Source organism: Microtus ochrogaster, chromosome 7, assembly GCF_000317375.1.
Source record: "Microtus ochrogaster isolate Prairie Vole_2 chromosome 7, MicOch1.0, whole genome shotgun sequence".
Taxonomy (NCBI): Eukaryota; Metazoa; Chordata; class Mammalia; order Rodentia; family Cricetidae; genus Microtus; species Microtus ochrogaster.
The window spans coordinates 54,029,228-54,043,091 of NC_022014.1; the positions used below are offsets into that span (position 1 = coordinate 54,029,228).

General features: G+C 47.2%; 1 protein-coding gene across 1 annotated transcript in view; it reads left to right on the forward strand.

Annotated features, from left to right (window-relative positions):
* Stk10 (serine/threonine kinase 10) overlaps positions 1–13,864 on the forward strand; it is a 101,988-nt gene that overhangs the window by 75,624 nt on the left and 12,500 nt on the right. The window contains exons 11-14 of the mRNA XM_005350368.3: positions 2,241–2,364; positions 2,782–2,961; positions 10,356–10,448; positions 13,219–13,348. Coding sequence (XP_005350425.1) covers positions 2,241–2,364; positions 2,782–2,961; positions 10,356–10,448; positions 13,219–13,348 — 527 coding nt within the window. The remainder of the gene's footprint in view (positions 1–2,240; positions 2,365–2,781; positions 2,962–10,355; positions 10,449–13,218; positions 13,349–13,864) is intronic.

Genomic DNA, 13,864 nt, shown 5'->3' on the forward strand with positions numbered 1-13,864 from the left:
CACCCATCCATCCATCCATCCATCCATCCATCCATCATCCATCTACCCATCCATCCATCCATCCATCCATCCATCCATCTACCCATCCATCCACCCATCCATCCATCTATCCATCCATCCACCCATCCATCCATGTACCCATCCATCCACCCATCCATCCATCTACCCATCCATCCATCCATCTACCCATCCATCATCCATCCATCCATCCATCCATCTACCCACCCATCCATCCATCCATCCATCCATCCATCTACCCACCCATCATCCATCCATCCATCCATCCATCCATCCATCCATCCATCCATCCATCCATCTACCCATCCATCCATCCATCCACCTACCCATCCATCCATCCATCCATCCATCCATCCATCCATCCATCTACCCATCCATCCATCTGTTCATCCCCCTACTCTTGTCTATACTCGTCTACCCATCTATCTGTCTATTCACCCATTTAACCCACCCACCTATTCGCTTGCCATTCATGTCTCCATACATCCACCCAATTATTGACTTGTGCATCATCTACCACGTGGGTCCAAATGGAAGTCCAGATACACGAAGCTATCCCCCACATCGAGTTTATACCTATGGGTTCCAGACATGGTATACAAGCTAATTCTTGATTGTGCTGCACACTACAAAGAAAGGAATGGTTGATACAGCTGTGAGTGCCTGGGCTAAGCAGAGATTGCTCGTAGGGACCATCACCATCACCCTGAGCTGAGCTTGACAGATGAGGTGAATCCCAGCACTAGAGGAGTTCCGAGGGAATCTGCAGTTGCTGAGGCCCTGGTGGGTGACCTGGATTTGTATCAGGATCTTAGAGAAAAGGACTTCAGCATGGAATGCCAGGACAAAAGAGGGGGGACTGTGTTCTGTGGGGGCAGGACCCAGGCTATGGAAGTCTGTAAGCTGTGAGGGAAAGGCACAGCAGACAGGGAAATGGCAAACAGTGACAGGCTGGACAGTTTCTCTGGCTACCGTGTAGGTCTTAGCTGTAGAAGGGAAAAACTGGCTTGTGAGGTGGGAAGACTGTGCAGGACCATCAGACTCTGGCTCAGGCTGGGACGGTAGTCAAAAGGGAAAAGGCACAGGACTTAGTGAGAACGAGAGAGGGGGAGGTCAGGGAAAGAAGGGGTAAGGCAAAGCCACTTGCCTGACACAGCCTCACCCACTCCAGTGGTCTCATACAGCCCTCCCCGGGGGACCCTATTTCATGTGCACACGAGGAAACCGTGTTTCTTGGTAGATAAGCTGCAATTGCTGGGTCTCTAGTTGACCAGGAGCAGAGCGGAGATTCTGCCTGAGAATTCCTCCAGTTCCCACTATGCACTGGGACTTCCTGGGACTGCTATTGAAGAGTGGGGTGCTGGGCACTGGGGAGGCTCAGAGCACCCCCAGGTCAGGGCTTTGTAGATGCCATCATTGCTTTGAAGGAAAGCTTCTAGCATTCCAGAATAGAAGTAGTTTCAGGTGTTCTAGGGATATTTCCTCCATCTTGGGCCAGTGGGATGAAATTTAATTATAATTATAATTATAAATGACGTTGTTACAAACATCCTCATCCAATCCAGAAGTGAGAGTAGGGTACCAAAAGATATAAAGGTATTGCCAGTATCTTTCAAAATGTTCTGCTAATTTATATCAGTAACACATGGAGTATGAATTCCCCTACATACCTGTCTGTTTGATGAAATGCTTTTTCTTTTATATTTGTATTTCTTATCATATAGATAATTTTAAAGTTTCTTCTTAATTTTACACTTATTTGCTTTATGTCTTTTCATGTTACGATGTTGTGTACCACTTGTGGGTTTGGTGGTTAGTTCCTTCCTCCTTACTGATTTGTAAATGTTAAAGATTTATTTATTTATTATGTAGACAGCATTCCTTCCATGTATAACCGCACACCAGAAGAGGACGCCAGATCTCATTATGATGGCTGTGAGCTACCATGTGGTTGCTGGGAATTGAACTCAGGACCTCTGGAAGAGCAGTCAGTGCTTTTAACCCCTGAGCCATCTCTCCAGCCCTGTAAATGCACTTTATGCATGGAGGATGCTCACCTTGTTATCGCTCAGAATATGAAACGAAGCCTGAATCCTGATTGTGTCTCTGCTTCAGCCAGTGGAATTCTACTCCACAACCCATCCCTCTGTGGCCCTGGCTGTGAATACTGTGGTCTCAGAGGTGCCCTTCTCACTAGGAAATGTTTGTCTGCTCATCTGCAGGCGCCAGGAACTCCGAGAGCTTCGGCTTCTGCAGAAGGAAGAGCATCGGAACCAGACGCAGCTGAACAGCAAGCATGAGATGCAGCTGGAGCAAATGCACAAACGTTTTGAACAAGAAATCAACGTGAGTGAGGGGAGGAGACAGACCCCGGGGCCTCCATGTTCTCTTCAAGTAAAGGTGTTGTCGGAGGGGGTGGTCGGGTCACAGTGACCCCCAGTTGTACAGGGACACCCTTAGAGGCGGAGTGCCATGCCACTGTCCTGCCAGGCCAGACAAGGAAACAACTCAGAGAGGTTAAAGAGCTTGCCCTGGGCTGGACGGTGATGGCACATGCCTTCAATCTCAACACTTAGGAGGCAGAGGCGGGTGGATCTCTGTGAGTTCGAGGCCAGCCTGCTCTACAAAAAAAAAAAAAAAAAAAAACTTGCCCTGGGGCACACAGCAAAGGGTGGCAGGGCCGGGGGTCACATCTGAGTCTAATACAGACTCTGAGGTATGAGGCAGTTCTGCTGGATGCCTCTGAGTCTGTGCACCTTCCAGGCCAAGAAGAAATACTTTGACATGGAGCTGGAGAACCTGGAGCGGCAGCAGAAGCAGCAGGTGGAGAAGATGGAGCAGGATCACAGTGTGCGCCGGAGGGAGGAGGCCAAGAGGATTCGCCTGGAGCAGGATCGAGACTACGCCAAGTTCCAGGAGCAGCTCAAGCAGATGAAGAAGGAGGTGATGGGATGCTGGGGGGTGGGGCGGGGCGGGGCCTCTGCTCTGAGGATTGGCCTTGTCTTAGTTAGGGTCTCTATTGCTCTGATACAACACCGAGGCCCGAAGTAGTTTGGGAAGGAGGGGTTTGTTTCAGTTTACACTTCTCCTGCCCAGTCCATCATCGGGAGGACAGGGCAGGAACCTGGAGGCAGAAGCTGGTGCAGAGGCCATGGAAGGGTCTGCTTACTGGTTTGCTCATCATGGCTTGCTCAGCCTGCTTCCTTATAGAACCCAGGACCACCAGCATCGGGGTGGCCCCATGCACAATGGGCCAGGCCCTCCCCATCAATCGTCAGTCAGGAAAATGTCCCACAGGCCTGTCTTGTGAGGGCATTTTCTCAATTGAAGTTCTCAGATGACTCTATCTTGTATCAAGTTGATATAAAAATAGGCAGCACGGCTTCCTTTCCTAACAGAGGGGCTGCATGGAGCCAATTACCTCAAGATCTTGGGAGCAGCCCCACTGGGATCCTGTTGTCCCAGCCACAAAGCGATGACACTTTAGTCCTTTCTCTCCCTTTTGGATGCCACCTTCCTGTCTTGTCCTTCCTGAGTGGCTTCTGTTAACTTCTTTCACATCCGCTTAGATGAAAGCGAGCAGGAAAGATGGAAGAGATGGTGGCCCCTAAAGTTGAAGGTGCTCTTCCCACAAGGGGGGGCCATGCAGGAGAAGCCCAGCAGATGCTGTCCCCTGTGCTCCTCCCTCTTTGGGTCCTCCTCCTCCTCCCTCAGTTGGAAGTGGAAGGCAAGGACATGCATGGCCCTGAGATGACAGGACCCGGATTCCCAGAGCCATAGCCTAGCAGACTGTGCTCTGCTGGGGACTTCTGCGCCCAGTGCTGGGTGCTGCTGTCTGCTTATTCGCCTCCTTCCTCCTGGGAGTCTACAGAAGGGTGTCCCAGCCCTTAGCTTCCCCAACATGGGGAGGTATGGGCTGCACTTGAGCCCCAGATGCCCTGTGCACAGACAGGGCTGAGACGTCTCCCTCCCTCCCCTGGGAAAGCCCCTCGTGTGTGCTATGCAGGTTCCCTACCACTGAGTCACACCAAAGTTCCCGGTTTAGTCTGAGGTTTTCCCCCCTCCTTGGTTGTTTTTGTTTGAAAGTTTTCACGGGAAGAAGAAGCTGGACATCTGTGTCCTTTCAGCTTCTCAGGAGGACACTGCATTTAGTGTCCCTGGGGCTATTCTTCCAGGCTTGATTGCTGTGGTCTGAGGATGGCCCTCTGCTCAGCAGCTCATCGTAGGCTCACGTTTACTCTCTCTTTCCAGAACTCTTGGGGTTCCAGTCCCGAGTCCGGTGAACCGTATAGATGTTCCTCACTGACTCACTCGGGGGCACCCCCGGGTTTAAGGCTCCTGCATTTACACAGCGGTGTATAACCCGCACACACCTTCTGAGCGCCTTCAGTCACCTCTAGGTCATTCATGGTTTCCCATGCAGCATAACTTCTGTGCAGATGGTCGCTGTACTGTACCGGGAGCTATGGCGAGGGGAAAGTCGGTTCATTAGGTTTCCCAAGGTTTACTCAGTTTGCATGCTGATGAAATTGTGTAATGACTTGTGTCTCAGAGTGTGTCCCTGTCGTGAAGCTGAGCTTATTAAATGGTTCAGAGTTCCCTAGCCCTGCACGCCATATCCCTGGAAGGAACCCTGGGGGCTTCTTAGTTAAAAGCTAGATTGTTTTCTGGTTGGGAAAAAGAGGTGCGGAGAAGTTCAGTAACTTCAAGGACGTCGCTGCCCGGGAATGCTGCTTATCTGCCGCCTGGTGGAACTCACTTAACTTGCTCCCCGCCCTGCCAGGCCTGCCATTCACTGCACAGCTCTGCCAGAGAGCAGTGCTGGCCCGAAAAGGGTCCCGTGAGGCCTTGGGTCTGCCTCTCTGATGAGTGGCCCCACAGGACTCTGCTTTTACTCCTCTTTTGCCTCCTCCCTCCGTCACCAGATGTAAGAGTGTTTGTTGCTTGTGTCCTCCGTGTTTTTAACAGAGAACTCAGAACCTGGGCTCTCTGTCTATTGCTGCTTTAATCTGTCCCCTGGACCAAAGCAGTCAGCACGGTTCTAAGTCTGTGATAGCTCTCACGGTCACTGAGCTGGGACAGGGCACCATACTGACACAGAGGCCACGGTGCACAGATACACTATTCATTTAGGAATTTTACGTAAGCCTGTGCCTATCAACTATGAGTCTTCTGTCCCCGGCTCTCTGAGACGTTGGCCACGTCTACAAACATCTGGGGGCGTGTCACAGCTCGGGGATGGAGTGGATTAGTCTGTTGATCTCAACCAGGAACACTGCTGACATCCTGTAAATACATAGGACAGCCTGCTCTCTCTCAGGTCCCCAGAGTCAGTCATGCTGCAGATGGGAAATCCATGTAAAGCAGAGAGGCCAGAAAACATGGGACCAGACTCAGCCAACAAAACCCGAAAGCATTTTATAAAAGCCTAGGAATTAGAAGAGAGGGTGAGACAGGCTAGGCTGGTTGGCTTCGGGGGTCAGGTGGAAAGCACACGTCGAGGCTGCCATGCACCTCCAGACGCTCCGAATCCGTTCTGTCTCCAGCAACAGGAGTGGTCTGGTGGCTCCTTTTCCCCAACACTTGGTCTTAGCGACTTTACTGTTTTATTTTAGCCACGCTGATGGCTGTGAAGTGGCATCTCACTGTGACTTTGAGTTTGCATTTCCCTGATGACCAGTGACATGTGTCTTTGCATTTGTTTCTTTGTCACCGTATGTCACTTTTGGTGATGTGTCTGCTCAAAAATCTCTTGCTCCTTTATTTAGCTGGGAGATTGGGTTTTTTTTTAGTGAAATCTGACAGTTTATATTTGGACTGCCAGTACTTTGTGAGATATTATTTTGCTGTATTTCTTTTCTTCCCATGCCTTGTCTTATAGTTCTTTCAGCGTGATTCTTTTAGGGGCTTATCTAAGAACCAGGGAATCCTTCCCCAACCCCATGAGATGCAGTCTTTCAGCAATTTGCCACGGTTTGATTTTCTGTTTCTATGTGAGAACATTTTGAGTTGAATTCTGTAAAGGGTGAGATGTGAATGGGTTTGGCTAGGGATATCTAGATGAGGTGTGAATGGGTTTGGCTAGGGATATCTGGATGGGTGTGAATGGGTTTGCTTAGAGATGTCTGGATGGAGTGAATGGGTTTGGTTAGATGTCTGGATGGGGTATGAATTAGTTTGTTTAGAGATGTCTGGGAAGGCTGTGAATGGGTTTGGTTAGGGATGACTGGATGAGGTGTGAATGGGTTTGGTGTGAATGGGTTTGGCTAGGAATGACTGGATGAGGTGTGAATGGGTTTGGTGTGAATGAGTTTGGCTAGGAATGACTGGATGAGGTGTGAATGGGTTTGGTTAGAGATGTCTGGGTTGGGTGTGAATGGGTTTGGCTAGGGATGTCTGCCCCACTGTTGTATGTTGAAAATGCTCACCTTCCTCTGCTAAGTTGCCTTTGTGGAAAAGGAGTTGAGCATATATAAGCGGATCTGGTGTGGTGCATTTTGTGCCTGTGTGTCTGCCTGTCTCTCACCGGTGTTCACTCCAGTGTCTGGGATCCTCCTGTAGTTGGCAGTTCCTCCCCTTTGCCCTTTCACAGCCATCACAGCATCAGCTGATCCTGGAGAGAAGCCCAGACTCAGACTGGGTCAGTTTGGGTGGAATGGCCATCAGAACAACTCTGAGACTTCTATCCACAGGCATTTTATACACTTGTATTTTCTTGGGTTGACCCAGGGTCAGTTCCCAGAACCCACATGGTAGCACACAACTGTCTGTAACTCCAGTTCTGGGGGACCCCAGTTCCTTTTTCTGGCCTTTGTGGGCATCAGAAACATGTGGTACACAGATATACATAAAATAAAAATTAAGGTATCAGTTTAGCTACGAGAGTATGGGGATATATTGCTGTTTGTGCAATGGTCTTGTATCTAGCCTTACTATGTTATCCTGGTATTTTTTTTCTTTGGTAGGTTCCTTGAGGTTTTCTGTATAGACAGAAACAGTTTAATTTCTTCTTTCCAATTGATACGCCTCTTGCTGCTCTGGCGTGCTGGCTCAGGTTCCAGCAGGAAGTTGGCTAGAAACAGTAGAGTAGACGTCCTTTCTCTTTGTTCCCAGTCTCGGAAGGAACACACTCAATATTATTTCCTCATTAAGTCTGATGTTAGGAACAGAGCATTGATTTGATTCTGATTATTATTTTTTTAAGACGGGATTTTACAAAATGACTCTGGCCATCTCAGAACAGGCTGTGTAGAACGGACTGGCTTTGAACTCAGAGCTCTTTCTGCCCTGGCCCCTGGCCCTGCCTCTGCCTCTGCCTCCTGAGAGCTGCATTAAAGTCCTGCAGCCCCACCCCTGACTTTGTTTTGTTTTCGGAGATGGCTTTCAGGCCAAGCTAATGAAACTCTAAGAGTTTATGAATAGATTTTATCATGAAGGAATGTTGAATATTTTAATTTTTTCTATGGCTCAGTTGACATAATTATATATATTTTTTCTTCTGTAGTTTGTTGAAACAAATTATTTGATTTTCAAATATTAAGCTAACTTTACATTCTTTGTATAAGACACATTTGGTTATACCCAGGTTTGGCGGCACATACCTTTAATCCCAGCACTCAGGAGACAGAGAAAGGTGAATCTCTTGTGAGTTTGAGGCCAGCCTGGTCTACATAGCAAGTTCCAAGCCAGAGAGAGTTACATGGTGAGATACTGTTTTTAAAAAACTAAACCACTTGGGGGCTGGAGAGATGGCTCAGTGGTTAAGAGCATTGCCTGCTCTTCCAAAGGTCATGAGTTCAATTCCCAGCAACCACATGGTGGCTCACAACCATCTGTAATGAGGTCTGGTGCTCTTTTCTGGCCTGCAGGCATATAAGCAGACAAAATATTGTATACATAATAGATAAATAAATAAATATAAAAAAAACTAAACCACTGGATGTGTTGGCGCACGCCTTTAGTCCAAGCACTTGAGAGGCAGAGGCGGGAGGATCTCTGTGAGTTCAAGGTCAGCATGATCTACAGAGCAAATTCCAGGACTGGTTCCATAGCTACTAAGAAACTCTGTCTCAAAAAAATCAAAAAAGAAAGAAAAATAAAAATGAAAAACTAGCCAAACAAACAAAACCAAACAAGCAAAGAAAAAAACAAAAACAAAACAGAGGCCTGGAGAGATGCCTCAGAGGTTAAGAGCACAGGCTGTTCTTCCAGTGGGCCTGAATTCAATTCCCAGCACCCACATGGTATCTCAAAACCATCCATAGCTTCAGTCCCAAGGGATCCAACACCTTCTTATGGCCAGGCATGTACAGATATACATGCAGACAAAACATCCATATACAAAAAACAAATAAATAAATTATAAAAACACAAAAAAAAACCTCATTTGGTCATTGTCTATTATTCTTTTTATATATTACAAGATTGCATTTGCCAGTATTTTATAAAGGAATTTTGAATCTTTGTGAATAAGGACATTGGTCTATGGTTTTCTTATGATGCCCCTGTAAGGTAGCTACTCTTTCTTGAATTAGTTTTGGTACTTTCTATCGTTCCAGACATTTGTCTGTTGTTACAGGATCTGATTGCTGTTGGTAATTTGCTCTTAGCATCTCCTTGGCCTGTAGGATCTACACTGATGCTCTCTGTTCATGGCTTGCTGATGTCTCTCTTCTCCCATTCTCTCTTTCTCGCCTTTCCCCTACCGTCCCATCCCCTTCCTCCACTGTTCTTCCTTCCTCTACAATGACCTGAGCAAAAGACTTAACCAATTCTACTGACCTCTTCAAAGAGGCAGCTCTTTGTTTCATTGATAGTCATTCTTTCTTTAATTTCTTTTTAATTTTGTGATTCTGAAGGGTGGGACTCTAGACCCATGTGTATATAAGACAAACACTCTCCACTACTCAGCCCTAATTTTCACTGTTGTTTTTCTGTTTTTATTGTTATTGGTTTCTGCTTTTGTATTTGGTTTAGATTTAAATTGCTTTTATTGCTGTAAAATCACTGTGGAAGCTTAGATAATTGACTGGAGACTTTCTTCTTTTTCTGAGGATTAACGTTTGAAATTTTCCTCTATGCACCAACTTCATCCTAGAAACTTGGACGGACCACATTTTCATTTTCATTCAGTTCAAATTCTTGTGTTTTTTGTTTGTTTGTTTGTTTTGTTTTGTTTTGTTTTGAGATAGGGTTTTGTTTTGAGATAGGGCTGGAGCCAGTTCTAGAACTAGCTCTTGTAGACCAGGCTGGCATTGAACTCACAGAGATCCACCTGCCTCTGCCTCCTGAGTGCTGGGATAAAAGGCATGTGCCACACCAGGGCCTGACTCAAATTCTTTTCTAATATACTCTGCAACTTCTTCATTGACCTGTGGGCTGCTTACAATTTTGCTATGAAATTTTTAAAACTTTAAGATTCTTTTTATGAGCCGGGTGGTGGTGGCGCACGCCTTTAATCCCAGCACTTGGGAGGCAGAGGCAGGCAGATCTCTGGGAGTTCAGGGCCAGCCTGGTCTACAAGAGCTAGTTCCGGGACAGCAGGACAGGCACCAAAGCTACAGAGAAACCCTGTCTTGAAAACCGAAATGAAACAAAACAACAACAAAAAAAAAAGATTCTTTTTATAGTTTAGAACTGTTAGTAAAGGCCAGGCAGTGGTGGCAGAGACAAGCGGATCTCTGTGAGTTTGAGGCCAGCCTGGTCTACAAGAGCTAGTTCCAGGACAGGCTCCAAAGGCTACAGAGAAACCCTGTCTCAAAAAACAAACAAAAAGAACTGTTAGTAAATATTCCATGCATGCTTCTGTGTTCTGGGTAGAGTGTTGTATGACAGTGTTGTTCAGATTGTCAATCTTGTTCAGATTGATGGTGTTGATCAGATCGACAGTGTTGGATCCTGTGCCAGCCTAGAGGCTCTGTAAGGCTGGAGGGAGTCTCCCAACTGCACCTTAGGGACTACAGCCTCTCAGCAGAGGGACAGGGCTCACACAGAAACAGACCTTAGGTATTGACAGCGTATCTGTGCAATAGGTACTTCATGGGTCAGGCGTGACCAAAACTCACAGTGCTCCAGAATAGGAAGGGTGCTGGTGTAAGGTGTCCTCTGCCATGCCTGCAGAAGGTCCGGAATAGGAAGGGTGCTGGTGTAAGGTGTCCTCTGCCATGCCTGCAGAAGGTCCGGAATAGGAAGGGTCCTGGTGTAAGGTGTCCTCTGCCATGCCTGCAGAAGGTCCGAAATAGGAAGGGTCCTGGTGTAAGGTGACCCCTGCCATGTCTGTAGTGTGTCCATTATGGGAAGGTCCTGGTGTAAGGTGACTTCTGCCATGTTTGCTACAGGTGAAGAATGAGGTTGAGAAACTGCCCCGGCAGCAGCGGAAAGAGAGCATGAAGCAGAAGATGGAGGAACACTCACAGAAGAAGCAGCTACTCGTGAGTCCCCAGACTTGGTCACTTAGCCACAGCAGGGACCCAAATCCTTCCCCCCTTAACTTGCCCAGGCTTGCTGCTTCAATATCCACCTCCTGTTTTGAATGCCTGAATCTAGCCCATCATTCATTGGCCCGGTGGTTATCCTCCCTGATCGCCCTTGCACCCCAAGAGTGAGCCCTGGTGTCTCTGGCCAATGCAGCCTGCACCTTAGTCCAGCCTACCTTACTGCAACTTGTTTATATGTCACATCACCTGTCAACCAAGATCAGTCACCTGCCTACTTGGTATCTAAAGGACATCAAAGTCTTCATCTCCCAGACCTAACTCTGTTATTATGTCCTGGAGAGGAACTTGTCCCTGTCCTGTTTTGGGGCCAGAACTTTTGTTCCTGACCCATCCTTTCCCTCCACTTCTCCATCACCTCCTAAAGCTTGGTACACACACGCACACGCACGCACACATGACACATGCTCCCCACACATATAATACACTGTATAAACACACAACACACACATGTCCCAACACATACCATGCAACATACATATATGTAGAAGGAGGCCACTAATTGGTTCCTGGCTGCTTAGCCCCGAAATAATTACACAGAAACTGTATGTATTAAATCACTGCTTGGCTCATTATCTGTAGATCCTTATTGGTTAATTCATACATAACCCATTTCTATTAAACTGTGTATCGCCACGTGGCTGTAGCTTACCAGCTAAAGTTCCGGAGTTGGTCTCTGGCAGGGCTCCATGGCTTCTCTCTGACTCCACCCTTCTTTCTCTCTGCATTCACTTTAGTTTCCCCACCTAGCTCTTTCTGCCCTGCTCTGCTATAGGCTCAAAGCGGTCCTTTATTAACCAATGGTAATCATGGCATACAGAAGGGAATCCCAATCACCTCCTTTTTTCTGTTTAAATAAAAAGGAAGGTTTTTAACTTTAACACAATTAAATTACGTAAAACAGTTATCAAGCAAGAATTACAGTTACAATATTTATATCTACTTTGTCTTTTATTATAACTAAGGACAACTATAATAAAGACTCCAGGAGAATATAATATTACCTAAGTAAACAGGAGGTACATTGTCTTTGAAAGGCTTGAAGAATGCCTATCCATCTGAAATATCTTTATATCTAGAAAACCTAACTAACATGACTACAAGCTTCACTATCATGGATGACTATCTATTAACCTATATTTCTTAATTATACGTTACATTTTTAAATATGCTGGACAAACACAGTACCTTAATCAAGATCAGAAATACATATACACAGTATAACAAAATTGACCTTAAATTTGTATCAGTAAACCAATACCATACCAATGCAAATCTCTAGAGCACATATATACTAAACATACACCACAGATATACACCACACACACACAGACACATACATATTTCCACCCACCTACTCATCCATCCATCCGTCCATATTTCTCCCATCTTTGGACCCGTGTATCTGGATCCCCACCGTTGTTACAGCTCTCCCAGCTCCCAGCTATCCTCCCTGCTTCCTCTTGCTTTCCTGCGCTTCTTTCTCTTGCACCAGCAGGTATTGTCGATATGGAATCCAAATCTGACCTTGTCACCCCTTTTCCCCTCAGCTTAAAACCTTCTCCCTTTGTCCATGAGCTGAGGCCTTCCTCACTGTGCCTGCTGCTGCCTGGCCCTCCTGACCCCTCCCAGCTTGACCCTACCCTCAGTCCAGCCTCTCACCCCTTGCTAGAATGCTCCTGTTTTCTCCATTGTGGGATCTTTGGACATTCTGCTTCCTGAGCCCTGGGTGCAAGCAGTTGTAGCCCATGTTCACAGATGCTTGACTTACGATCTGGTCAAGTGTTTGTGGTACCTTGGGGTAGAAGCTCTTTGGTTTTCCATTTGCAGAAGAAACAAAGCTCAGAAAGGAGATGCTGCAGAGTTGAGGGCAGTCTAGTACTTGACCTGACTCCAGATTTCCAGTCTTTTCAGTGTCCCTCACAACCTGTCTCTTTCTAACCAAATGAAGAAATGGGTTTTTGTGTTCAGTAGTAGCACAGAAAAGGATGACCCTACCCAATAATAATGTATTTTCAATACAGCGAGAAGAGGGTCTTCAATGTTTTACAGAAAGAAATGATAACTATCTGAGGTGTTGGACATACAAATTCCCCCCAAGTCCTCAGTACACAGGCACACATGTCCTGAAACAGCACACTGCATCCATGCAATAATTTTTTTATAAAGATTTTATTTATTTCTTATGTATACAGTACATGTTTTGCCTGCAGACCAGAAGAGGGCGCCAGATCTCATCATAGATGGTTGTGAGCCACCATGTGGTTGCTGAGAATTGAACTCAGGACCTCTGGAAGAGCAGTCAGTGCTCTTAACCTCTGAGCCATCTCTCCAGCCCACACCTTCATGATTATTATGAGCAGATAACTTTTTTAAACGCAGGGCTTGGTGCTGGAGAGATGACTCAGCAGAGAGCATTTTCTGCTTCTGCTGGAGATCTGGGTTAGCACACATATTGTGCAGCCTGCGGACATCTGTAACTCCAGTTCCAGGAGACTCGGGGTCCTCTTCTGGCCTCCGCAGGCACGTGTGGTACATGCACACACATGCCAGTCAGCACTCAAACACATGAAATAAACAGTTTAAACAAACAAACCAAGGCTGGTGAGAGAGGCAGACAGGCCCTCATCTTCACAGTGAGAGAGAGAGAGAGAGCGCACGTGTGAGCATGCGCTAAGTTACCCACGCCTCATTGTCCTTCCCTCAGGACCGAGACTTTGTAGCCAAGCAGAAGGAGGACCTGGAGCTGGCCATGAAGAAGCTCACCATAGAAAACAGGCATGAGATCTGTGACAAGGAGCGAGAGTGCCTCAGCAAGAAGCAGGAGCTCCTCCGAGGTAGGGCCCAGAGTCACTCGGGATGACGGGAGTAGAGGCAACCCTCCCTCCCCTGGCCCCTGGCAAGTCAGGAAGGAGGCAAGGATAGCCGTTACCACAGCACACGGAAGCAGCAGCTTGTGTGACCGCCGCTGGCCCCACTGTGTGCTAGTCAGTTTTCACCCCGACCTCATGCTGTCCTCCCCTATAGCTCCCACATATATACTAGAGCCTAAAGTGTAGGGAGGGAACCGCCCTGAGGAAAGTTCCTATGCGTCTTGATCTGTTGACACTACTCCAAGTGAATTCCAAGCCCAAATGGCTTAGAAGCAACAGAAAGGCAAGGAAGCCCAAGGATCTGCTTCCTCACGGGACGGTCTCACCCGCATCATCTCCACACAGGTTCTCCCTCAGAGCCCTTCTCGTTTGCCCAGCCGAAAAAAAGGGGCGTTTGCCGGGCGGTGGTGGTGCACGCCTTTAATCCCAGCACTCGGGAGGCAGAGGCAGGTGGATCTCTGTGAGTTCGAGACCAGCCTG